Source organism: Macaca mulatta, chromosome 3 (genome assembly GCF_049350105.2).
Source record: "Macaca mulatta isolate MMU2019108-1 chromosome 3, T2T-MMU8v2.0, whole genome shotgun sequence".
In the NCBI taxonomy this organism is placed as follows: domain Eukaryota; kingdom Metazoa; phylum Chordata; class Mammalia; order Primates; family Cercopithecidae; genus Macaca; species Macaca mulatta.
In genome coordinates this window covers 8,170,838-8,198,801 of record NC_133408.1, presented here as the reverse complement: position 1 = coordinate 8,198,801, position 27,964 = coordinate 8,170,838, and the positions used below count along the sequence as shown (strand labels likewise).

Below are 27,964 nucleotides of genomic sequence, written 5' to 3'. Positions count from 1 at the left end.
AAAAACAAGGAAATCAAATCAGTCAGCTAAACTGTCAGCTCATAACTACTACTTGCATGCAACAACAAAGTATTAAAAATGACCTTTTCATATGGCTTGCTGCATCCAAAACCAAATATCAGAAGATGCCCATGAGAATCTGTACAGGCAAAATGCTGTCCATCCTGTGAAAACTTACAGTCAAACACAGCTCCATGTCCTTGTCCTTCAATCTAGGAAACACAAAGAGGAAAAAGTTAGGACCAATTCTATGCAAGTGATTTGCTATGTAAACTTGTTTAATGTGGATAACCTGTGACAATATAACCCTTCTGAAAAAAAATTTAAAAACAAATGTTTCAGCCTGGCATGGTGCCTCACACCTGTAATCCCAGCACTTTATGAGGTGGAAGCAGGTAGACTGCCTGAGCACAGGAGTTCGAGACCACCGTGGGCAACATGGTGAAACCCTGTTTCCACTAAAAATACAAAAAATTAGCCAGGCATGGTGGTGTGCGTCTGTAGTCCCAGCTACTCGGGAGGCTGAAACACAAGAATCGTTTGAACCCAGGAGGCAGGGGTTGCAGTGAGCCAAGACTGCACCACTGTACTCCACTGCACTCCAGCCTGGGTGACAGAGTGAGACTCTGTAAAATAAAAATAAAAACAAATGTTTCATTAAGCATATACATCAATCGATAGTCCCAAAAAATAAAATTCATTTTAGACATAACTAGCCTAGAAAAAGGTCTTCAAAGTTCTTCTAAGCATTAGTTCTCCAAGTGCTCAAATGAAAGCTAACAACCCAATCCAAAGTGAAGGTTTCTTTTACTTCTTATAAATAATTTCATAAATTTTTGTCTTATATATAATAAAAGGATAATAAGCTACAAGATAAATGAATGAAGATTAAGAAAATTTGGTATTCGTGAACTAAAATGAACACTTTCCTAGATTTTAAGGAGGGCTCTACTTCAGCTCACCAAGATGACTAAGCACCATGCAAAATTTGGCAATGCTGCCAGATCTCAAGCCTATATATGGAAAAGCCCACAGTCACAATTACCTGAACTTCAAAGTACCAGAGATTTCAGAAAGGATGCTCTAAATCTATCATGAGTGTAACCTTAAATAGACTATTTTTATACTGTTTTATTCTTCCTTTTAAACTGTAAAGTCTATTAGTTTAATACTATCAATTTATAGTTGTTAGTTATTTAACTCTGCAGGGTAGAGCTATACATGTTTGTTGTCTGCACCTTTAACTTTCCAGTAACTAAACGTTGCGTGTTCAGTGTTGGAAAAATGAGACATCTACTCAGTAAGTGCGAGAACAAACTCACGTCCACACCCAAATAAGTCACTGCTTGAATAGTGATACCTCATTATTGCTGCACATGAATGGATGCCAATTATCGAACGTGGAAAAAATAAAGTTACTTGGATATTCAGAGGATTGCTGAATAAGATGTGCATATTAATTCATATTCTCTTAACATAAAAAGGAGGCCGGGCACAGTGGCTCAAGCCTGTAATCCCAACACTTTGGGAGGCCGAGGCGGGTGGATCACAAGGTCAGGAGATCGAGATCATCCTGGCTAACATGGTGAAACCTCATCTCTACTAAAAATACAAAAAACTAGCCGGGCGTGGTGGCGGGCGCCTGTAGTCCCAGCTACTCGGAGGCTGAGGCGGGAGAATGGCGTGAACCCGGGAGGTGGAGCTTGCAGTGAGCCGAGATCGCGCCACTGCACTCCAGCCTGGGCCACACAGCAAGACTCCGTCTCAAAAAAAAAAAAAAAAGGAAAAAATTGTGTTTGTGTATATATATATTTTTTTCCTCCAACTGATCATTAAAACATAGGAACACGGATTCATCCACATGGTCCTTCCAGGAGCCACCTGTGCCACAGCACAACCTGCGCCTGTGTACCACTTTGCATCCCTGGCCTGGGACCGTCAGTCAGTTAAAGCAGACACTGGTGGAGAGGGAGTGGCAAAATCTCAAAACTGGCAAGCTGAAGATGGTGGCAGCAACTCTTCCCGTCGTACACGTGGACTTAACTGCACCAAAAGAATACTTGCTGAGATGAAAGTTTTCTCAAGTGGGCAAACCTATCTAAGCAGAGCAAGGAAAACGGGGATTCACTTGTAATTTGAAGCATCCTCTACAATGATTCCTGACAAAATGCAACCTGCAACTGTGTATGGAGAAAAATGTCACATTAAAGTTTATTATGTATTCATGAAATATTGTTGCTATTAGTAACTGACAACTCTATTTAGTTTATCTAGAATTAGGAATTATGAGCCTCTCAGCTGAGCAGTAAGGAAATGTCAGTAAACAAGGCCAATGTTCGCTATGCAACTGGAAAGATCATTGTTGCCCACGTGAAGTTTTCTCAGATTATTCTTTGGCACAGAATTTTTCCGCTAATATTCTGCTTAAAGCCTAAATTAATGTAGTTTTTGTTTTGAGGAGTTAAATTCAGGATGTAATATTAGTTCTGAGTTTCAAAGGATAGTTAAGGTAATGGATGTTATCCTATGGATTTTAAAACGATAGAAAAATTGTCCGAGAATGCTTAGTTCTTTTTCCAATAATTTGAACACACAGAAACACAGCTTTCAGAGATGCCTAATCGTGTATTTGTACTTTGGTCATACTATTTGAAATGTTTTATAATGCATTTAATCAAAGGTCTAAGAACCTGAGACTCAAAGGTCTAAGAATTCATCAATAGGATGCTACTACACTGCATCTAAAATACATTACACAGGCCAGGCACAGTGGCTCACGCCTGTCATCCCAGCACTTTGGAAGGCCAAGGCAGGCAATCACAAGATCAGGAGATTGAGACCATCCTGGCTAACACGGTGAAATCCCATCTCTACTGAAAATACAAAAACAAAAGGAGCCGGGCGTGGTGGCAGGCACCCGTAATCCCAGCTACTCAGGAAGCTGAGGTGGGAGAATAGCATGAACCCGGGAGGCGGAGCCTGCAGTAAGCTGAGATCGCGCCACTGCACTCCAGCCTGGGTGACAGAGCGAGACTCTGTCTCAAAAAAAAAAAAAAGTACACTTTGAATTGTAACTCAGTATAAGCTGAAGAGTAAACTCACAAAATGTCTCACACATATAAAGCCTTAAAAATGCTAAAACCCTTTTACACAAGAATTCCTTCAGAATTTATCTCAGGGAAATAATCATGTACAAGGCTATTCAAAGTGCCATACATATTTTAGAAACCACTTAAGTACTCAACAATAGAAACTGTGTAAAAGTTAACTTTCTTCTGAGACAGGATGAATTTATACTCAAAAATACATCCATAAATTCTTTAAAAATAAAAATTTCAAAAAAAGATTTTTACATGAAATAAGATTACAAAACTACGTGCAAGCACATTTACCCATGTAACCAACCTGCACATCCTGCACATAGCAGGTAGCCCCTGAACTTAAAAGTTGGAGGAGGAAAAAAAAAATACCACTGTATGCAAAGATGCCAACTAATAAATATGGAAGGAATGATGCCACTGGAAAATCTTCAATGGATCCAATATTTGTGGGTAAAAATTTAATAAGAAACAGGTTATTTAGATTAGTCTCAAAAGAGCTAGTAAAAAAATTAGTTCAATAATTATACTGGGAGGCCAAGGCAGGTGATCACCTGAAGTCAGGAGTTCAAGACCAGCCTGGCCAACATGGTGAAACCCTGTCTCTACTAAAAATACAAAAAATTAGCTGGGTGTGGTGGCAGGTGCCTGTAATCCCAGCTACTCGGGAGGCTGAGGCAGGAGAATCGCTTGAACCCAGGAGGTGGAGGTTGCAGTGAGCCCAGATCACACCATTGCACTCCAGCCTGGGGAACAAGCAGAACTCCATCTCCAAAAAAAAAAAAAAACAGAAAATTATCACCATAATAAGGGGACAAATAAATACCACGTGCCTCCTAACATGATTCATGAAGGACACAATATCATTTATGTTTTACTTCATTTAAAAAACTGTAACAATCTAATCATGAAAAAATATCAGACAAAACTGAGGACACTCTGTAATAATACTTGCTAATATTCAACAAAAGTTAAAGGCCAATAAAGAGGAAAAACAAAAAAGGCTGACAGGGGCCTGATGATAATTAAAGAAAACTAGAGGCCGGGCACGGTGGCTCACGCCTGTAATCCCAGCACTTTGGGAGGCTGAGGCGGGCAGATCAAGAAGTCAGGAGATCAAGACCATCCTGGCTAACACAGTGAAACCCCGTCTCTACTAAAAAATACAAAAAAATTAGCCAGGCGTGGTGGTGGGTGCCTGTAGTTCCAGCTACTTGGGAGGCTAAGGCAGGAGAATGGCGTGAACCCAGGAGGGAGAGCTTGCAGTGAGCTGAGATCGCGCCACTGCACTCCAGCCTGGGCGATAGAGCGAGACTCCGTCTCAAAAAGAAAAAAAATAGAAAAGAAAAGAAAAAAAAGAAAACTAGAAAGATACAACCACTTAAACACAATGCATGAGCTTGAACTGGATTCTGGTCCACGGAGCAAAATGTATCTAAAAAGATGTTACTGGCCGGGCGCGGTGGCTCAAGCCTGTAATCCCAGCACTTTGGGAGGCTGAGACGGGTGGATCACGAGGTCAGGAGATCGAGACCATCCTGGCTGACACTGTGAAACCCCGTCTCTACTAAAAACTACAAAAAACTAGCCGGGCGAGGTGGCAGGCGCCTGTAGTCCCAGCTACTCGGGAGGCTGAGGCAGGAGAATGGCGTGAACCCGGGAGGCGGAGCTTGCAGTGAGCTGAGATCCGGCCACTGCACCCCAGCCTGGGCGACAAAGCAAAGACTCTGTCTCAAAAAAAAAAAAAGAATATACCTGTGCAGAAAGAAAAAGGTTAGGAAAATCTAATAATGTTTTATTTCTAGATCAACCATCTTGGGAGTTTTCTTTTTTAAGAGAGTGTCTCACTACATTGCCCAGGCTGGTGTTGAACTCCTAGGCTCAAGCAAGCCTCCTGCCTCAGCCTCCCAAAGTGCTGGAAGTTCAGAGTCACCACACCCAGCCCAGGGTTACTAAAAATCCAGTAATCAAATACTGTAATATTTGGTTAATATTGAATACTAATAATGTCATTTTATTATTTTATGTTACCATTTTTATATTTCTATTTGTTATGAAATATTTCAATAAATTCAAGTAGTGAAAAAGTTTTTATAATTGCCATAATTTTACCAATTTAAACACATACAGGCACACAAAATGCTGAACAAGTAACTTAAAAATGTCTCCCTCATATAAATCAGTCATACAGAGAATTTCACGTATGTATGTATATACATGTAACTGTCAAATATTTAGCAGGCTTTGAATATGCTGATTTGTAAAAACACACTGCCAAAACAAGCAGATCAATTTCTGGCTAAGCCTTGTAACCCAAACACTCTAAACAAATTCAAGCATGTATCAAGGTACATCTCACTTCACTTACCATATTAAAATAATGTTTCATCTTGGTACCTTTTGTAATATCCCATATAAATATGCTGCCATCGTGTCCTGCAGATAACATAATTCTGGAATCAAAGGGATGCGTCTCCAGAACAAATACTTCATCAGCATGTCCCTTTAACAAAATCGTAACATTAAGGAGGGTTTACAAGTTACAAATTGAAAATTTAAAAATACATACTGTTACAGCATATACTTTTAAAAATGTATTAGACAATAATTTATAATTATAAAAATTTCTAATCATTTCATAGTTTACATGAAAGAAACTTGTTCAGTATATTATTTTTATAGCTTCAAAATTAAAATCATAGTTCAAAAAATCTCATTTGTTACACTGTACCAGAAACTACCTACCAGTAAGTTATGAAGCAGTTGTCCAGTGTAAGAATTCCACACTTTGAGGACATGATCATTCACAGCTGTGACAACAATGCTATCATTCTGATTCCAAGCTATCATTGTTACTTTAGGTTTCATAAACCTTTCCTCTTCCGAAGATAAATCCCTAACAAAAAAATACACAACATGTAAGCTTATTTAGATGGTCGGCTATACAATGTATACAATCCTTCATCAATACAAAAATAAAGAAATCCAACCCATGTGCCTATCTCGTCAACCCTACAGTGAGTTCATCACAACTGACCCAGAACAGATTTTCTAGAAACAGTTTAGGGCAAAACCTGAAGAAGGAAGGGATAATTTAGAAATAGTACAGAGACTGAATAAGCGCAGATTTTAGGACACCATTACTGCTTATGAAAGCAATGCTTTTTCTCCCTATTTCTTTCCTATTATTTCCTTCCTCTGAATACAAATCTATTGCTAACACTTTCAACTGTTTCTCTCCATAGAAGACAAAAAAATTTTAGGAACACAAAAATAAGTTAACTCATATTCATATCCCCAATGTTTAGAAAAATAACTGACACACAGACGTTCAATCTGAACTGCAAATGGGACTATTCTCATCTCTTTATACAACTTTCCTACAGTCTACTCCTATAGGCCCCTTGGCAAGAACGGTCTTGGATACACATGCCTGGAATGTTTTTCATCCTTTATAAAAGTGTTATGGAGGGCCAGGAGCAGTGGCTCACGACTATAATCCCAGCATCTTGGGAGACCGAGGCAGGCAGATCACGAGGTCAGCAGTTTGAGACCAGCCTGGCCAACATGGTGAAATCTCATCTCTACTAAAAATACAAAAATCAGCCTGGTGTGGTAGCACACACTTGTATTCCCAGCTACTCAGAAGGCTGAGGCAGGAGAATCGTTTGAACCTGGGAGGTAGAGTCTGCAGTGAGCCAAGACCGCACCATTGCACCCAGCCTGGGTGACAGAGCAAGACTAGGTCTCAAAAAAAAAAAAAAGCTATATGCAAAGGGTCTCTGTATTATAGCAGTCAACAGTGAGGTAGGGAAGGCCTAAAGGTACTGAAATAATAGAATATGTTTTAAGAAATTACAAGCATCAGCCAGGCACGGTGGCTCATGCCTGTAATCCCAGCATTTTGAGAGGCCGAAGCGGGCGGGTAATGAGGTCAGGAGATCGAGACCATCCTGGCTGACACGGTGAAACCCCATCTCTACTAAAAATACGAAAACAAAAAACAAAAACAAAATTAGCCAGGCGTGGTGGCGGGCGCCTGTAGTCCCAACTACTAGGGAGGCTGAGGCAGGAGGATGGCGTGAACCCAGGAGGTGGAGCTTACAGTGAGCCAAGATTGCACCACTGCACTCCTGCCTGGGTGACAGAGCAAGACTCTGTCTCAAAAAAAAAAAAAAAAAAAAATTACAAGCATCTAACATGTTTTAATTAACAAAGGCCGGGCACGGTGGCTCATGCCTGTAATCCCAGCACTTCTGAGAGGCCAAGGTGGGCAGATCACTTGAGGCCAGGAGTTCCAGACCAACCTGGTCAACAGGGTGAAATCATGCCTCTACAAAAAGTACAAAAATTAGCTGGGCGTAGTGACGGGTGCCTGTAATCCCAGCAACTCGGGAGGCTGAGGCAGGAGAATCGCTTGATCCCGGGAGGCTGAGCTTACAATGAGCTGAGATCGTGCCACTCTGTCTCAAAAAAAAAAAAAAAAAAAAAAAGAAAAGAATACAGCTATAAAAATATGAGTGCTATAAAACAGCTATCTACGTAACTACAAAAGAAAACACACACAGAAGAGAGAATAATTCTAACTAGATTGATTGGTGTTGAGGGTAGAATAATATTAAGAAGTAAAATGGAGGCCGGGCACAGCGGCTTACGCCTGTAATCCCAGCACATTGGGAGGTCAAGGTGAGTGGATCACGAGGTCAGGAGATTGAGACCATCCTGGCTAACATAGTGAAATCCCGTCTCTACTAAAAATACAAAAAAAATTAGCCGGGCGTGTGGCAGGCGCCTGGAGTCCCAGCTACTCGGGAAGCTGAGGCAGGAGAATGGAGTGAATCCAAGAGGCAGAGCTTGCAGTGAGCCCAGATCACGCCACTCCCGACAGAGCGAGACTCTGTCTCCAAAAAAAAAAAAAAAAAAAGTAAAATGGAATAAAGGCAAAGACTCCATTCTTCACTTTAAGCTAAAAGGCTTTCGAATTAATAACTTAGGTTTTTTGTTTTTTTTTTTTTTTTGAGGCGGAGTCCAGCTCTGTCACCCAGGCTGGGGTGTAGTGGCTCCATCTGGGCTCACTGCAACCTCTGTGTCCTAGGTTCAAGTGATCCTCCTGCTTTAGCCTCCCGAGTAGCTGGGATTACAGGCACATGCCACCATCTCCAGCTAATTTTTGTATTTTTTTTAGTAGAGGCAGGGTTTCACCATGTTGGCCAGGCTGGTCTCGATATCCTGACCTCAGGCGATCTGCCTGCCTCAGCCTCCCAAAGTGGTAGGAATACAGGCGTGAGCCACCACGCCCAGCCACAAATTAATAACTTTGAATTTACCAACAGATATGTTGCATTTCATCAAGTTGATATGCCAATATTAGAACACTAAAACAGATCAATCAATTCCTACATACAAAAGACTCTTGTTTTTCAAGATTTGAAAACAAGAAAACTTAAAATGAGAAGATATTTTCTCATGAAGAAAATTACAGGAAAAGTCCCCTTCATGGATGGAGTGTGTCAGCAAGAAAACTAAACAGTTTTCAGTCTCATTTAAAAATTTTCATTCCAGTTTTGACACTGATGTTTCTATTTTGCTTAATAAAACAATAATAGGTGAAATTGATTTTAAATTATCTTCACCCCCATTCCCTTTCATTATTTCAACTAATCAAGGATTGCCAGTACTCACTTTCATACTGAGATGTAACATTGTTATATATAAGATTTTTTAATTTGTTTATGAACAAGGGTTATCAAATTTCCAGTATATATACTTTTCATTCTCCATCACAGATAATTCCACAAAAATAAGAAGATCAAATTTATCTTGAAAATGCAATACAATTCTTTGAGCTACAGCAGAGAATATAAGTCAATTTCTGTTATTAAAAACAAAGCATTTGGGAGGCAGAGGTGAGAGGATCACTTGAGCCCAGGAGTTTGAGACCAGCCTGAACAATAGTCACTACAAAAAAATAAACATAAAAATTAGCCAGGCGTGACGGCTCATGCTCATAGTCCCAACTACTCGGAAGGCTGAGAAGGGGGTACTGCTTGAGGCCAGGATGTCAAGGCTGAAGTGAGGCACGAGCATACCGCTGCGCTCCAGCCTGGGCGACACAGTGAGATCCTGTCTCAGAAAAAAAAGAATTTTTTAATAGAAATAAAGCAGACATGATTTCCAAAAGACAAAATGTGGAAATATTTCTCAGAAAAACTGGTATGAAAAAGTGCAAAGTTAAAATTAGGAAACAAATTCTAAAGTAAAATCCATGACTTTTATTTTTAGACAGAGTCTCACTCTGTCGCCCAGGCTGGAGCTCAATTTTTTTTTTAACCTTAACAATAAAGTATGTTTGCTTACCCTATTTCCCAGCCTTGGCTCTAAGCTGCTTTTAAAATTTTTCAAAAATCCTATCCATAGAAAAGTATAATTTCCACTCTTAATGTACTTGAGTCAATTTTATCTTTTTTACTTGTGGAAGCTTTTAAATGCAACACCTAAGAAGAAGGTCAATGCTCTGAGCAATAGAAAAAGTACATGTTATTCTTTGCTACACAATGTAAGGATAAATTTATCTGGATGTATCTGGTTCACCTAATATGCAGTAGGCAGCTATTCGCTTATACCACAGCTCTTCATAACAGAAGGTAGCTATAATCTCAACAAAATAACCACTGAGAGACACACACACAGAGAGAGAGAGAGAGAGACATAGATCAAACACCTATGATGCACCTACTTCTAACAATCTCAACTTACCCTGAGATTCTAGTAGCCATATCCAATAAAATGCTCCTCCATTCTAACTGCTCAAATCTCCAAATCCGTGCTGTTCCATCTCTGCTACCACTTAGGAACCTTAAAACATGCAGAACAGGATCTTACTATATTCACACACTTTCCAACAAGGTCTACAATTAAAATCACATGCAAAAAAAAGAATGTCTGGCCGGGCGCGGTGGCTCAAGCCTGTAATCCCAGCACTTTGGGAGGCCGAGACGGGCGGATCATGAGGTCAGGAGATCGAGACCATCCTGGCTAATACGGTGAAACCCCGTCTCTACTAAAAAATACAAAAAACTAGCCGGGCGAAGTGGCGGGTGCCTGTAGTCCCAGCTACTTGGGAGGCTGAGGCAGGAGAATGGCATGAACCCGAGAGGAGGAGCTTGCAGTGAGCTGAGATCCGGCCACTGCACTCCAGCCTGGGTGACAGAGCAAGACTCCGTCTCAAAAAAAAAAAAAAAAAAAAAAAAAAGAATGTAATGTAGCTGTCCTGACAACAGGACAATCCACAGGTGTTAATTCAAAAGACAGGTATTTAGAGCATATCTGGATGGGAAAAAAAATTTGGTTTTCTATGATTTGCCTGGCCCTATGAAATTAAAACACACCTCAAACTCAATCAATAGCTTTTCAAACAGATTTAAGTTTTGAGAATACAATGTATAAGAATGCTGAGAAGAGGCCGGGCGCAGTGGCTCACGTCTGTAGTCCCAGCACTATGGGAGGCCAAGGTGGGTTGATCACAAGGTCAGGAGTTCGAGACCAGTCCGACCAACATGGTGAAACCCCATCTCTACTAAAAATACAAAAATTAGCCAGGCGTGGTGGCGTGTGCCTGTAATCCCAGCTACTCAGGAGGCTGAGGCAGGAGAATCGCTTGAACCCAGGAGGCAGATGTTGCAGCACAGTGAGCCGAGGTCACGCCACTGTACTCCAGCCTAGGCAACAGAGTTAGACTCCGTCTCAAAAAAAAAAAAAAAAAAAAAAAAAAAATGCCAAGAAGAAAAAAAAACAGAAAAAAGTTTTGAAGAATAGGAAAATAAGGGCAATAGCTCCATTTTAAACACCTTATTTGTTAATTCAAATTAATTCATGTTGGACACTGTGTAAAAATAAATCAATCTATTAACAAATTAAGTTCTCAACAATTACAGTTTAGCAAAGGTACCTGACACATAATGGAGGCAAAGAAGGAGGATACGATTTAAATAATAATTTCTTTGCAGGATATAATCACAGTGGTTTCTTAGAAACTACCCAAACAAGAAATTTCATGATCCTTACACGTTATTTTTTCAGTAAACCAGACATCCAGCCAAAGAAAAACTACTTTTGGTCACTAGAAGCTGGCAGAAACTACAATTCTAAAAACTTACATTTCATGTGTTTCTCCCCCAACCCCTACCCTAGACACTTTTCATTCAATTAATATATTTACTAATAAATATCTGCAATATACAAAGTGACAGTGACTCCAGCTAATTATATATCATTTCAAAATTTCTGAGATTTCAGATGTTCTGACTACAGAAAAATGCTAAGTATGTGAAGTGGCAGAGATGTTTATTGGCTTGATTTAATCATCACACAATGTAAACATACATTAAAACACCACAGTATAGTTGCTCCATAAACATAGACAATTAGTCAACTAAAAATAAAAAATAATGGCCGGGCGTGGTGGCTCATGCCTGTAATCCCAGCACTTTGGAAGGCCAAGGCGGGCGGATCACCTGAAGTCGGGAGTTCGAGACCAGCCTGACAAACATGGAGAAACCCCATCTCTACTAAAAATACAAAGTTAGCCAGGCATGGTGGCGGGCACCTGTAATCCCAGCTACTCAGGAGGCTGAAGCAGAAGAATAACCTGAACCCGGGCAGCAGAAGTTGCGGTGAGCTGAGATCATGCCATTGCACTCCAGCCCGGGCAAGGAGAGTGAAACTCCGTCTCGAAAAAACAAAATAAAAAATCATAATATAAAGGGAAAAAATATATCCAAAATGACAGGTTAGCTACACTAATACGTAGCACATTGTAATTTGCCTAATAACACACACACACACATATACAAACACACACTTACCGATCACCATTGTTACAAAATTGGATACTATCTACTTTATCCTAAAGGAGGGAAAAGGAGAAATACAAAAATGATCATCTACATGGTTTGCGAATTTGAAAAAATGAAGTTTTATGCTAGAAGCCTATTTGCTTTAACAAGCAAAATATGTACTTGTGTTGCTTAGCCCCATCATTCAACATGTTTTATAAATTTAAGTGAAGACTAACTACAAATCTAACAAGACTACTAAAATACAGCTTTCATTTGAAAGAAAGGCACATCTAACAGGAAAAAAAGCCTTGCTTCTAAACTTACAGCATTATTTATAATTACAACTGTTTAAAATTACTTATATGAAAGTGAAATGTGTGTAAAGTGCTCAAAATATTGGCTTTAAAGTAGCTAAAAACAAGGCATTTTCAATTGTACAAAAATTGTTGTTTTAAGTTATTTAAATCTGTATTTATCAAATAATCTCTGGATGTGGACTGGCTTTCCCAAAAGCTTCAAACAAAAGATGACCTTACCCTGACCAGTAGTACTTCAGAACACTGACAGTTTTCCATCTTACTATACATTAATAAAACCACATTCTTATTTCATGGGCTTGGTTAGATAAATAGGCCCACTTAAACCTAACCCACCCAGATCAACTGTCATAATCAAGATTTTGAACATAAAGCTAAAATAACCACTGTAAAATATCAGGCCTCTCAAGAGCTAATCTGAGTTGCCAATGACACACCTCGCTTTAAATATAATTCCTTGTATGCTTAAATTAAAATTAGAATAGAATTAACAAAATTGTACCTAGACATTTTCATTTTTATAAATATACAAACATCTCTTTAACAATATTTTAACTGTCAAATATAATTCAAAAATTTAAAAGACAACATTCACAAGCAATGACTTATCTCAGAAATGCAACTATGATTTAATATTTTAAAACTTAACACCATCAAAAAGTTATAAATGACAGTTCATTTGTTCAACAGAAGAAAAAATTAAAAATAAAAGTAGAGCCAATAGCAATGCCCCTTAGCAGTAAGAGGAATAGTATTAACAATTAATCTAAAGGATTTTAAAACGTGGATGCTTACAGTGTGGCTTTCAAGTTCTGCGATTTTTTCGGGTGCTTCAAAACCCAAAAAATACATTCTGATTACATGATCAGTACTACCTGTGGCTAAAAACATACCACCTGAAATAAAAATGGTAAAGTTTAAACATCCAGTTTATAACAAATACCTGAACAAATCAAATTTCTATATTAAAATATAAAAAGAAAAGATCATTTACTCTAAAACTAAGTGTATCTCAACAGTTGCATTTTCTAACTCACAATATAGAGCTTATAAAACTGTATTTGTAGCTTTAAAAAACAAAATTAATTCAATCAATCTGGAAACATTCACAATCTCCTCCTGTTTTGTGTTTTTTTTTTGTTTTGTTTTTGTTTTTGTTTTTGTTTTGAGACAGAGTCTTGCTCTGTCGCCCAGGCTGGAGCTCAACGGTGTGATCTCAGCTCACTGCAACCTCCACCTCCCGGGTTCAAGTAATTCTACTACCTCAGCCTGCTAAGTAGCTGGGACTACAGGTGCACGCCAACACGCCCAGTTAATTTTTTGTATTTTTAGTAGAGATGGGGTCTCACCATGTCGGTCAGGATGGTCTCAAACTCCTGACCTCAGATGATCCACCCGCCTCAGCCTCCCAAAGTGTTGGGATTACAGGTGTGAGCCAGCTGGTGGGGCAGGGAACACGGTCTCAGTCTGTCGCCCAGGCTAGAGTGCATTAGTGCGATGATGGCTCACTGCAGCCTCAACCTCCTGGAACCAAGCAATACTCCCACCTAGTCTCCTGAGTAGCTGGGACCACAGGTGTGTGCACCATGCCCAGGTCATTTTGTTTTTGTTTTTGTTTTTTTTAAGAGATGTGTTCTCACTGTGTTGCCAGGGCTGGGTTCAAATTCCTGGGCTGAAGCAATCCTCCCATCTCAGCCTCCCAAAGGACTGGGATTACAGGCATTGAGTCACTGTGCCCGGCCTCCCCATCTGTATTATTAAGGGTGGCAATATAATGCCAATTAAGCACCAGTGCTCTAAAAATATTTTTAAGAAAAGAAGTTCTGCTTTCTAAACAATTTTACATACCTAACCCTAGCTTGTTCAAGTTTTCAGATTTTATGAGGGAAAAGTCTTTGACCTATCCTAAAAAAGAAAAAAACTACCACACAAGTTCACTGTACAAAAAATGAAAAAGAATAATTTCACCAAGATATGTGTGGGAAATAAATTTAAACTATCAAACATACACAGTTTAGCCTATTCGAAGAAAATCACAAGTTTAGATTATCATACACATAGGACAGGCATAGGAATCACTTGTGTAGACACCTCAAGCCTCTCTTTTACCAGACATCTCTTATATCACTGATTACTACCAGAAATCAGACAAAGGCAGAATAGAGGACTGGAAGAACAAGGCTAACAAAATGAACATCATAAATTAAACCTAACAAAATAAACATCAGAAGTCATTTACCACGTATCTAATAAAAGTTCTTAGCAATAAAGTGGTCATTTAATAAATGTTTAAAAAAAAAAAAAAACTAAGAAAAAATGTGAAGAAGTTCTTACCAACACTAAAAGAAGAACAAAGCATTTGAACGCCTGGCCTAGGCTTTTCAGTGAACTTCAGGGGACGTGGGCTTTAAAAGAAGAAGATGCTGCTTTAAGATAGATTATTTTACCACATTAACACAGTTTAAAATATTGGTTTTAATCTAGCATATTTAAATATTATAATTTTTTAAGAGACAGGGTCTCGCCATGTTGCCCAGACTAGACACAAACTCTTGGGCTCAAGGGACCCTCCAGCCTCAGCCTCCCTAGTGGCTGGGAACCACAGACGCACAACACCCAGCTACAGTCTTATTTCTATAATACCTTATTGTATACCAAATATTTCCACATATTTCCGTGTATTTTTACAAAATATAAAAAAATCAAATTAATCATATTTCCTTTAACCTAATACACCCAAAATATCAACATATAATGCAAATTAATAAAATTACAAGATACTTTCATATTCTTTCGTATTAACTCTTTGAAATTTTCCAGTGTGTATTTGAGACTCAAAATACATCTCAATTTGACAACTCATTTTTTAACAAAAATATTTTATCTTTATTTGGATTTCCCAAAATTTGTTGAAAATTTCACATATTCAAGTTATTGAAGACACACTTAATAATTTTCTAATAGACCAGGCGTGATGGTTCACGCCCGTGATCCCAGTACTTTGGGAGCCCAAGGCGGGTGGATCACCTGAGGTCAGGAGTTTGAGACTAGCCTGGCCAGCCTGGTGAAACTCTGACTCTACTAAAAATACAAAAAATTAGCTGGGCGTGCTGGCGGGCGCCTGTAATCCCAGCTACTTGGGAGGCTGAGACAGGAGAATCACTCGAACCCAGGAGGCAGAGGTTGCAGTGAGCCGAGATCGCGCCATCGCACTCCAGCCTGGGTGACAGAGCGAGACTCTGTGTCAAAAAACAAAAAAAAAAAGAAGAAAAAAAAAGGAAAAAAAAAGTTTTCTAGCACATTAATCAATTATAAGTTTTAAATTTAAATTATCAATTCAGTTCCTCAATTGCACTAACCACATTTAAAGTGTTCAATGATCATATGTGGCTAGTGACTACTGTATTAGACAGCAGAGGTACACAACACAGGTCTTATGACTCTTCAAATGTTCCTGCCTGAATTTCCAATTATACACCTATTTTTTTAAATGCCTTACTTTGTCTTTACAAAAATGTGCTAAGATAGAAAAGCTATGCTTCTTTTACAAATCCAGCTATCTAAATAATTATAAACAGGAAAGAGTCAATATGGCACATATGCTATATATAATAAAAATGAAGTTCAAAGGTAAAAAAAGCAACCATAATACATAATCTCTTAATAATCAAACTTCATTTCATTAGACTAAACTGTAACTACATTAAAGAAGAAAACTTGTTACATAATTAAAGCCACTTACCTAAATTTCAAGGATTCTAAATCCCATTGCCAAAAGCAAACTGTCCCATCAGCACCAGTGGAAACCATGTATCTTTGAGAGCCTTTGGCCATTGGGCTAAACTAAAAAGTAAAACATATACAATTCAGTTTCCAGAACTTCTACTTAAGTTACAGTTTAATACTCTTGCAAAGTTAACTTCAATTGACACTTTAAGGAAATAAAACACAAATCCAAAATATAGGTAATACTACTGTAGTGAAAAAAATCATAACCTCTCCACATTCATTTATATGTAATATGATCTCAATAAGCCTATTTTCAGAATAAACAAGATTAGCCAGAAAAACTTTAATAAGGTGAAGATCTAGTCCTATCAGATATTAAAGCATATCACAGAGCCTCAATAATTAAAACAATTAGACATAACGGTGTACACTGACAGAATGACCAATGGAAAAAATAAAGTCCAAAACTAGACCCTATTCAACCAGGAAAGCTGACTGAAAAATTGGAAGGAAAAATGGGGGGAAAAATGGACCCTAATGTAAAACTTAAGTAGAATTAAGGTATTATCTCAAATCTGTTGAGCAAACAATGGATCACTGCATAAATGGTGTTACAATTGTGCAGCAATCTGGAAAAAAACTAAATCCATTCTTCAGACTGTACATGAGGATACATTCCAAATGGATCAATGATTTAAATATATTAAAAACAAAACCATAATATATGAAAACACAAGAACTATACTGCAGTGCCACTTCAGAATAAGGCTAACATCTGTACTTAATAAAATACCAAAAGTGCTAAACAAGCAAGCTAGAGAAAGGAAGATCAACTAGCCAGAGACGTCTACGAAGGATTAAATAGTAGGAAAATGCTAGGAAAACAAACACACACTAAGCAAAGGAATAGTATCAGCACAAGTTCAAAAGTGAGGAGGAATATGGTATATGATAGAAACAAAGATCTATATGAAGAAAGTATTCATTTCTCAAAGTCATGGGGCAATGGGATAAATGGGTAGAGAGTCTGGATGTAATCAAAGCAGTTTAAAGGGTAACCGTACTTTTCAAGTAAAAACACCAAAAGCAGCCAAAAGATTTGTCTTACAGCAATATATAATATTGACTGAAAAAGAAGAGGTAAGATGTAATAAAAAGCCAAGAGGGAACCCAGTTAATCTAAGAAGCAAGACGCTTAACTGGAATACAGCTCCACCCTTCTCCCCCTAGAATGGACAGGAAAGGCAAAAAGAGGGGAGCATCAAAACTTGCTGAGTCGCCCGGGTGCCGTGGCTCACGCCCGTAATCCCAACACTTTGAGGGGGCGGAGGAGTGAGAATTGCTTGAGTCCAAGAGTTTAAGACCAGCCTGGGTGACGTGGCGAATCCCTGTCTCTACAAAAAAATACAAAATTGTCCAGGCATGGTGACTTACGGCTGTGATCCCAGTACTATGGGAAGCCAAGGCAGGCAGATCACTTCAGGTCAGGAGTTTGAGGTCAGGAGTTTGAGGCCAGCCTGGCCAGCATGGTGAAACACCATCTCTACTAAAAATACAAAAATTAGCTAGGTGTGGTGGTCGATGCCCGTAACACAAAAAGTAGGTGGGCGTGGTGGCAGCGCCTGTAATCCCAGCTATTCGGGAAGTTGAGGCAGGAGAATCACTTGAACCCAGGCGGTGAATGTTGCAGCGAGTTGAGATGGCGCCACTGCACTCCAGCCTGGACAACATAGCAAGACCCCTCCACCTACCAAAAAATGTGTGTGTATATATGTATACGTGTATGCATATATATACACACACACATATACATATGTATACATGTGTATATATGCAGACATATGGGCATACACGTATATACATACATATACATATATAGTCTACATATGCATGTATACTATACATGTATATACACGTATGTATATGTATTATGTACATATACGTATCAAAAAAAAAAGAATTCTAAACCTAACTGTCCATGGAAGAGTTTTTTTTTTTTTTTTCCCTGAGACAGAGTCTCGCTCTGTCGCCCAGGCTGCAGCGCAGTGGCACAGTCTCGGCTCACTGAAAGCCTGCAAGCTCCACCTCCCAGGTTCACGCCACTCTCCTGCCTCAGCCTCCCGAGTAGCTGGGACTACAGGTGCCCACCACCACGCTCAGCTAAATTTTTTGTATTTTTAGTAGAGACAGGGTTTCACCATGTTAGCCAGGATGGTCTCGATCACCTGACCTCGTGATCTGCCCGCCTCTGCCTCCCAAAGCACTGGGATTACAGGCGTGAGCCACTGGACCCGGCCAGGAAGAGTATTTTTAAGTCACCTGTATATACACGTATGTGTACGTACATGTATACACATATGTAGACAGATATACACATGTGTATAAACATATATATGTCTACGTATATGTATGTACGTGTATATATACATGTATACACATACGTATGTATACATATATATAAAATAAAATAAAAAATTAGCCAGGCATGGTGACACATGCTTGTAGTCCCAGCTACCCAGGAGGCTGAGGTTGCAAAGAGTCGAGATCACACCACTGCACTTCAACCTGGACAACAGAGTGAGACTCTGTCTCAAAAGGCAAACAAACTTGCTGACTCACAAAACACTCAAGACAAAGAGCTTAGAAAACAAAGACTAATAGTGCCATTAACAGAAAGCAAAGTAAGAAGAAATGATTTTTTTTTTAAATGTTCAAAGTGATTGTTCATATCTAAGATACGTTCCAGAATGTGGCCTAACATTGACCTTTGCAGGCTCATTAAAAGTAAGCAGAAAAAGTAGTATAATTGAAGTTATATTAGTAGTTGGATATTTTTGTTAATTAAAATAGAAGGTTCTTTTACTCCTTTGCTTTCTTAATAAACTTGCTTTCACTTTAAAAAAATTAAAACACCTTCCACACTGAATTGCTAATTGAACAAAAAAATATTTTTTTAAGTAAACCATCACAGTAAAACTCACAACCTTGCACAGAGTACTTTAAGAATTCTAGAGGCCAGGCATGGTGGCTCGTTGCTCACGCCTGTAATCCCAGCACTTTGGAAGGCCAAGGCAGGTGGATCACCTGAGGTCAGGAGTTCAAGACCAGCCTGGCCAAAATGATGAAACCCTGCCTCTACTAAAAATACAAAAAAATTAGCCAGGTGTGGTGGTGGGCACCTGTAATCCCAGTTACTCGGGAGGCTGAAGCAGGAGAATTGCTTGAACCCAGAAGGCGGAGATTGCAGTGAGCTGAGATTGCACCACTGTACTCCAGCCTGGGCAACAAGAGCGAAACTCCATCTCAAAAAAAAAAAAGAATTCTAAACCTAACTGTCCATGGAAAAATATTTTTAAGTCACCTGTTCTAAATCAAATTCCCAGACATACAAGCAATTTGTGGCTATTTCTGTGCCACTTATATCTTTGTCTATTCATGGACTGATACTGTACTATTTTCTTTATAACACCTCTAAAACATTTTTATATCTCCAGCATGGCTAAACAATTCTTTGCTCTTCTTTTGCTGTCCGTGCTTATTTTTCTCTTCTAAATGAGCTTGATTGGCTGGCTTAGTTCCCTAAAAACAAAATCACTGGAATTTCAAATGTAAATATGCTGATTTTGTAGCATAATCAGGAAAGAGCTGACATCTTTACAATACTGAATCTTCTGATTCACGAACATGGTAGAGGCATTTTCACTTATTTAGACTATTTCCTTCCCCAACCCATGACTCCAGTATTTTTAAGATCTTTCTTCATAAACATATTTCACATTTCCTGTTAAATTTATTCCTATGTGTTTGAGGGGTTTTGTTGCTATTATGAATTAATTCTTCTTCCATTGTATTTATTACTTGTTTATTAATAGTGTACAATAAAGTTCCGGTTTTAAGACATGGGTCCTATATATATATCTAACCATCATACTAAGCTCTCAGCAGTTCTAACAAGTTTTAACAGAATTCACTAATGAAGCCTCTAAGCTTGAAGTTTTAAGAGTTGTGATTTGTTTTGTTTTGTTTTGTTTTTCTTTAGTGTCCAACAGGTATTTTTAACCTCAGGAGCCTTCCTTTTACTGTTTCTAAATAGCAGCATTTCATCAATTGCAGTATTACTGACATACAACCATGTTTTATTATGCCCCCCCTCAAGGCCAGTTGCCAATGACTATAATATGTATTTCTGGATATTAAAAATAGTCTCTTTTTTTCTAAGATGGATTAGCTAAATCCTGCATAAAGGAAACAGTATGAACTATGATTTCTCCAAGTCCTCTTTGGCATTAGGATTTTAGGATTTTTAGTAGACCTCATGTGTCTACTTCCAAAGTCCAAAGTATGCTTGAAATCTACACATTTGGAGTGACTACCTAGAATGTACCTCATGTTCATGAGCTTAAGAACGTCTACTTTTACAACTTGTTAGGCGATACAATAAGGACTCTTCAATATATGCTGATCCTTTTTTTTTTTTTTTTTGAGACGGAGTCTCGCTCTCTCACCCAGGCTGCAGTGCAGTGGCGTGATATCCACTCACTGCAAGCTCCACCTCCTGGGTTCACGCCATTCTCCTGCCTCAGCCTCCCCAGTAGCTAGGACTACAGGTGCCCACCACCACGCCCAGCTAATTTTTTGTATTTTTTAGTAGATACGGGGTGTCACCGTGTTAGCCAGGATGGTCTCGATCTCCTGACCTCATGATCCGCTCGCCTCAGCCTCCCAAAGTGCTGGGATTACAGGCATGAGCCACCGCGCCTGGCTGATCCTCTCTTTTGCTGTGAAACAACGTATTATTTATTTTCTTTGGATATACAGCCAATCATTTTTTTGTGAAGAACCTCCAGCCGGGCATGGTGGCTCACGCCTATAAACCCCAGTGCTGTGGGAGGCCAATACAGGAGGACTGCTTGAGGCCAGAAGTTCAAGACCAGCTTGTGAAACACAGCAAGACACTGTCTCTACAAAAAATTAAGAACTAACTAGGTGAGGTGGCACACACCTATAGTCTCAGCTACTCAGAAGGCTGAGGCAGGAGGATGACTTGAGCCCACAAGTTTGAGGCCAAGCGAGCTATGATTACACTACTGCACTCCAGCCTGGGCAAGAGAGAGAACCTGCCTCTGGGGAAGGTGGGAGAACCTCCATACTGCTTCCCATAATAGCTGTACTAATTTACATTCTCACCAAAAGTGCATAAGAGTTCCCCTTTCTCCACATCCTTCCCAACATTTGTTATCCTTTGTCTTTTTGAGAACAGTCATTCCGGGGTGAGGTAGGATCTCACTGGGGTTTTGATTTGCATTTTCCTGATAATTAGTGATGTTAAACATATTTTCATATATCTGTTGGCCATTTGTATGTTTTCTTTTTAGAGATGTCTATTCAGGTCTTTTGCCCATTTTTTAATTGAATTTTTTTTCTATTGAGTTGAGTTCCTTCTATGTTCTGGATATTAACCCTTTGTCAGATGCACAGATTTTACAAGTACTTTCTCCCATTCTTCAGGTTGACTCTTTGATCTATATTGATTGTTTCCTTTGCTGTACAGAAGCTTTGTAGTTTGATATAATTCCATTTGTCTGTTTTTGCTTTTGTTGCCTATGCTTTTGGGTATATATCCGAAGGGAAATGAAATCAGTATATTGAAGAGATACCTGCACTCCCATGTTTACTGCAGTGCCATTCACAATAGTCAAGATATGAATCAACCTAAACACCCATCTACAGATGAATAGACAAAGAAAATGCAGTGTGTCTGTGTATACACACACAAACAATGGAACATTATAAACAGAATACTCCTCTGTCATTTGTGGTAATACGGATGAACCTAAAGGCCATTATGTTAAGTGAAATACCAAGGCACAGAAAGGCAAACACTGTGTAATCTCACTATTGAATTTTAGAAGTTGATTTCACAGAAGCAGAGAACAGAACAGTGTTACCTATGGCTGGGGAGTATGGAGGAAGGGGGTACCATAAGAAGTTGTTTCAATGGGTATTAAGTTACAATCAGACAGGAAGGATAAGTTCTGGTGTTCTATTACACAGCAAGGTGAGTACAGCAAATAACAATGTGATAGACATTTCAAGATAGCTAGAAGACTTTGAATATTACCACAACAAATAAATGATAAATACTTAAAATGATGGATATAATTACCCTCATTTGATCCTTATACAATGCATCTATGCACTGAAACATCACACTGTATTGTCTTTCTATAATTATTATAGGTCAACTAAAAACAAAAAATTTAAAAAGAATGTAGGCTGGGTGTGGTGGCTCACACCTATAATCCTAGTACTTTGGGAGGCCAAGGCGGGAGGACTGCTTGAGCCCAGGAGTTCGACCAGTTTGGGCAACATGGCAAAACCCCATCTCCACCCAAAAAACACACACAAAAAAACTTAGCCAGGAGTGGTGGCACGCACCTGTAGTCCCAGCTACTCCCAGCTACTCAGGAGGGTGAGGGGGGAGCATCACTTGGGCCCAGTCGACAAGAGGTTGCAGTAAGCCAAGATCGCACCACTGCACTCCAGCCTGAGTGACAGAGTAAGACTCTGTCTTTAATAAAAAAAAAAATAAGGCCGGGCGCGGTGGCTCAAGTCTGTAATCCCAGCACTTTGGGAGGCCGAGACGGGCGGATCATGAGGTCAGGAGATCGAGACCATCCTGGCTAACATGGTGAAACCCCGTCTCTACTAAAAAATACAAAAAGCTAGCCGGGCGAGGTGGCGGGCGCCTGTAGTCCCAGCTACTCCGGAGGCTGAGGCAGGAGAATGGCGTGAACCCGGGAGGCGTAGCTTGCAGCAAGCTGAGATCCAGCCACTGCACTCCAGCCCGGGTGACAGAGCGAGACTCCTATCAAATAAATAAATAAATAAATAAATAAATAAATAAATAAATAAAATGTATTAATCAAAGGTAGTTAGCTGTCCTGTTAACTGTTAAAATGAAAATCTTTTCCTGTATGCTCACTCATGCATCCTGGGGGGGTAAAATTCACATAACATAAAACACACCATATGAACCATTTTAAAGTCAACAATTCAGTGGCATTTAGTGCATGCACAATGCTGTGCAGCCATCATCACTACCTAAGTTCAATAGCTATTATTTCACAAGATATACTGCAACCTGTCAAGGCATTTTTCAATTCTCTTGGATTTTAAGTAGGCAATCAAACTACTGGAAAATAAAAATTTTTTATTTCCAGTATTTGTGTATTTTTGTTTTTGTTTTTGTTTTTTTGAGATGAAGTCTCGCACTGTCGCCTGGTGGGGAGTGCAGTGGCACGATCTCGGCTCACTGCAACCTCCGCCTCCCAGCTTCAAGCACTTCTCCTGCCTCAGTCTCCCAAGTAGCTGGGATTACAAGTGTCCGCCACCACGCCCAGCTAATTTTTTGTATGTTTAGTACAGATGGGGTTTCACTGTGTTGGTCAGGCTAGTCTCAAACTCCTGACCTCGTGATCCGCCCACCTCAGCCTCCCAAAGTGCTGGGATTACAGGCGTGAGCCACTGCGCCCGGCCCATTTTTGTTCTTTCTTGCCTAGCAATACTAAAAAAAATGAACAGTTGTAGTAATAGCATGGTGTTCATTTTCTGCAAATATTTAATTTTGTAATATTTTTAATCTCAATAAAAGTCGTAATAGTACAATGAGCACCCATACACTGGTCATCAAGATTCACCAACGGCTAACAGTTTGCAACACTTGCTTCTTGAAGTAGGTATCATACTGACATGAACCATCCAAATCTACCTTACAGACATTACTTCAGCCCTAAAATCCTTAGTGTGTATCGCCTAACAATGACATTCTCCTACATAACTATAACATAGTTATCAATACTTTAAAAACTTAATACTGACAGAACATTATATAATCCATATTCAAATTTCCCAAATTTCTCAAACATTCTTTACAGCTTTTTTCTCTCCTAAATCCAGAACCCAAATCAAGGCTCATATATTAACATTTGTCCCTTTTCCTGAGGTTCCTTGTAAAAAAGCTCTCCATCTTTCTGTCTTTCTTGAAACCAAACATTTGAGGAATAAGAGATTTGTTTCACAGTTTCTCAATTTGGATTTGTCTGATTGCTTCCTCGAGAGATTAGGGTCAAACATTTTTGTTTTTTTTGTTTTTTTTGTTTTTGAGACGGAGTCTCGCTCTGCCGCCCAGGCTGGAGTGCAGTGGCCGGATCTCAGCTCACTGCAAGCTCCGCCTCCCGGGTCCACGCCATTCTCCTGCCTCAGCCTCCCGAGTAGCTGGGACTACAGGCGCCCGCCACCGCGCCCGGCTAGTTTTTTGTATTTTTTAGTAGAGACGGGGTTTCACCGATCGAGCCAGGATGGTCTCGATCTCCTGACCTCGTGATCCGCCCGTCTCGGCCTCCCAAAGTGCTGGGATTACAGGCTTGAGCCACCACGCCCGGCCTAGGGTCAAACATTTTTTACCTAAATAATAAGTAGGTAGAGAAAATGTTTAACTACAGATACAATGCATTTCATAGCTACAAGTCAATTCAGATTTTCTTTTTATGTCTTGGTGTTTTCTCTGTATTTACCTTCAATTTTCCTTTATAAGGCTGTTTAAAATATCCTCTTTTTATTATCTGAAGGATATGTAGTGATACCCCTTTTTCAAATCTGATAATGGTTATTTGTCAAGTTTCTTTTTTGTTCCCTGAACAACCTGTCTTTTACCAGTATTTTTAGCCTTTCAAAGAACTTCTGGCTTTGCTGATCCTTGCTACTGTTATGCACATTTTTTCTGTCCTTAATTTCTGCACTTATCTTCAAAATTTCTTTCTTCTTGTTTATTGTTCTAACTTCTTGAGAAATACAGTTGATCACTGAATTTCAGCTTCTTTTTAATACATCAATTGGGTGTAAATTTCCCCTTCAGCACAACTTCAGCGGAGAATGATATACTGTTATGAAACAACTTACCCCAAAATTTTTAGCTACACTGGACAACAATAAATATTCATTATCCCATAGTCTCTATGGGCCGAGAATTCAACAGCAACTTAGCTAGGTAGGTGTGGCTCAGTGTCTCGAGGCTGCAAGATGCAGTCAAGATGTCGACCTGAGCCACAGTCACATAAAGTCTTAACTGGGAATATGGGGATATGCTTCCAAAATGACTTACTCACATGACTACAGCAGAAGACATCAGTTACTACCATGAAGACTTTTCCATAGGGCAGTTTGAGTGTGCAATCTACCTAACAACTGGCTTCCCCCAAGAGCAGTGATTAAAGAGAACAAGACAAAAGCTATCTTATTATGGTGTAGTGTAACTTCAGAAACACTGAAAGTCACACTATGCCATTTTCTCATTATCTTTTAAGTTCACCGGTCAACCCTATTCAGCAAGGAGACTACAGTGGCCTGAGTGCCAGGAGGCAAGAATCACTGGGCACTGCCTTCAAAGCTGACTCCCAAAGAGTACCTCCCTCAAGTTTTCATTTGTAAGGTTTTCATTATTAATCAGTTCGAAATATTCTTAAATGTCTACTGTGATTTTTTTTTTGACGTATGGATTATTTAAAAGTATAGTTGACCCTTGAACAACGCAGGGGTTAGGGTATCAACCCCCTCCCAGGCAGTTGAAAATCCACATGTAACTTTTGACTCCCAAAAAACTTAACTACTAATAAAGCCTTACCAATTGCATGAACAGTCAATTAACACATATTTTTGTATATGTTTTATGTAAGGTATTCTAATAATAAAGTAAGCTAGAAAAAAAAAGTTATCAAGAAAATCATAAGGAAGAGAAAATATATTTACTATTAAGTAGAAGTGATCATCTTAAAGGTCTTCATCCTCATTGTCTTCATGTGGAATAGGCTGAGGAGGAGGAGGAGGAATAAGAGGAGTTGGTCTTGCTATCTCAGGGGTGACAGAGGTGGAAGAAAATCTATGTATGTCGACCCATGTAATTCAAACCCATATTGTTCGAGGGTCAACTATACATAAAGTTTACAAAAAGTGAGGATTATCTGTTATTAATTCTGGCTGTTAGTAATTTCTTGTTTAATTACATTGTTGTCAGAGAATATACTTAGATTTCAGTTGAGACTTGCTTTAGCCCATTTAATGTATTTCAAGTAATATAATTATGTTTATATTGACATTTACTATCCCACCCAGTATCATCTTAGGACTGTTTTTTTTCTCCTTTCTTGTTTTACTTTATTAGTACATATCTCCCCACCTCTATTAAGTCTAGTAGTTATACAATCTCTTGCTATACTTTTGGCTGTTATTCTAGAGATTTCAAAATGCATCTTCATCTTAAAGTCTAATATAAATTTGTATTTTTTTATTTTCCACTTCTTGAACAATGCAAAGATCTTAGAATATTGAAGTTACCTCCTCCTGATATACACACTATTCATTCTTTAATTCCATACATATTTTGAAGCCCAGAATTTACTTATCTTATACAGCCAATGTTTATTTCCATTTACCCACACATTCACTTTTTTTTTTTTCTTAAGTCTTCATTCCTTCTTGTATCTCCAAGTTTCCACTTGGGATCACATCCCTGCCTAAAGAATATTATTTAGGGCTGGCGCGGTGGCTCATGCCTGTAATCCCAGCACTCTGGGAGGCCAAGGCAGGTGGATCACAAGATCAGGAGATATAGACCATCCTGGCTGACACAATGAAACCCTGTCTCTACTAAAAAATACAAAAACTTAGCCGGGCGTGGTGGTGGGCGCCTGTAGTCCCAGCTACTTGGGAGGCTAAGGCAGGAGAATGGCGTGAACCTGGGAGGCAGAGCTTGCAGTGAGCCGAGATCACGCCACTGCACTCCAGCCTGGGTGACAGAGCGAGACTCCGTCTCAAAAAAGAAAAAAAGAATATTATTTAGAATTCCCTTTAATGTTGTTCGATTGCTAAGAAATTCTCAGTGTCTAAACATGCACTTAATACACTTTCATTCCTCAATGATATATTTTAATAGGCTCAGAATTATTGACTGGCATTTTCTATTAGCAATTTAAAAATATTACTTGTCTATCAACTTCCATTATATTAAGAAGCTAGCAATCAGTCTTCTTACTACTCCTCTAATTTTCCCTAAGGCTGCAATGATTACTCATTGTATTTGGTTCTATTTATTTTCTTCTGACCTCAACTCCACTTCACTAATTCTCTCTTCAGTTTCATCAGTTGTGTTCAGATGCTATTAAAATCACCCACTGAGGTTGGGCGTTGTAGCTCACGCCTGTAATCCCAGCACTTTGGGAGGTCAAGGCGGGTGGATCACAAGGTCAGGAGATTGAGACCATCCTGGCTAACACGGTAAAACCTCGTCTCTACTAAAAACACAAAAAATTAGCCAGGCATGGTGGCACGTGCCTGTAGTCCCAGCTACTCAGGAGGCTGAGGCAAAAGAAACGCTTGAACCCATGAGGCAGAGGTTGCAGTGAGCTGAGATAGTGCCACTGCACTCCAGCCTGGGCAACAGAGTGAGACTCCGTCTCAAAAAAAAAAGTACTACTAACCAAGTAGATTGTTCAGATATACTCAGTAAGCAATAAACGCACGTGAGCCCCCACTACAAGAAGAATCATTTCAGGGAAGATTAGAACTCCACTTTCAAAGAATTCCAAGATGATTTTAAGACAGGCACCCTCTCAAAGTATAAATGTTCTTATTTGCTGCTATATTGTCAATACATTCATATCAAACTATAAAATGTTAACTGTGAAACCTAGCAAGAATTTGATTTTCAAACTATAAAATGTTCCAGAAAACAATCTACTTCTTAACTACATGTAGACAAACCAAAAGTCTTGCTTCAACTTCCAAAATAAAACACTATCTCAGCAAGGCGCAGTGGCTCAGGCTTGTAATTCCAGCATTTTGGGAGGTGGAGGAAAAAGGACTGCTTGATCCTAGGAATTCAAGAACAGCCTGGACACCATGGCTAGATTCCATCCCTATAAAAACT

At 39.2% G+C, this 27,964-nt stretch overlaps 1 protein-coding gene across 2 annotated transcripts in view; it reads right to left on the bottom strand.

The window, feature by feature from the left end:
- Nucleotides 1–27,964, bottom strand: part of BRWD1 (bromodomain and WD repeat domain containing 1) — a 132,848-nt gene that overhangs the window by 84,117 nt on the left and 20,767 nt on the right. The window contains exons 1-9 of one of the 2 annotated variants that reach the window (XM_077995738.1): nt 25,789–25,843; nt 15,995–16,095; nt 14,587–14,657; nt 13,048–13,148; nt 11,963–12,003; nt 9,855–9,953; nt 5,844–5,994; nt 5,467–5,601; nt 84–212 (exon numbers count right to left, since the gene is read on the bottom strand). In XM_077995738.1, coding sequence (XP_077851864.1) covers nt 84–212; nt 5,467–5,601; nt 5,844–5,994; nt 9,855–9,953; nt 11,963–12,003; nt 13,048–13,148; nt 14,587–14,657; nt 15,995–16,086 — 819 coding nt within the window. In that variant the 5' untranslated portion in view covers nt 16,087–16,095; nt 25,789–25,843. Of the gene's footprint in view, nt 1–83; nt 213–5,466; nt 5,602–5,843; nt 5,995–9,854; nt 9,954–11,962; nt 12,004–13,047; nt 13,149–14,586; nt 14,658–15,994; nt 16,096–25,788; nt 25,844–27,964 lie in introns of those variants that run through there. The other variant, XM_015132876.3, reaches the window with a different exon arrangement.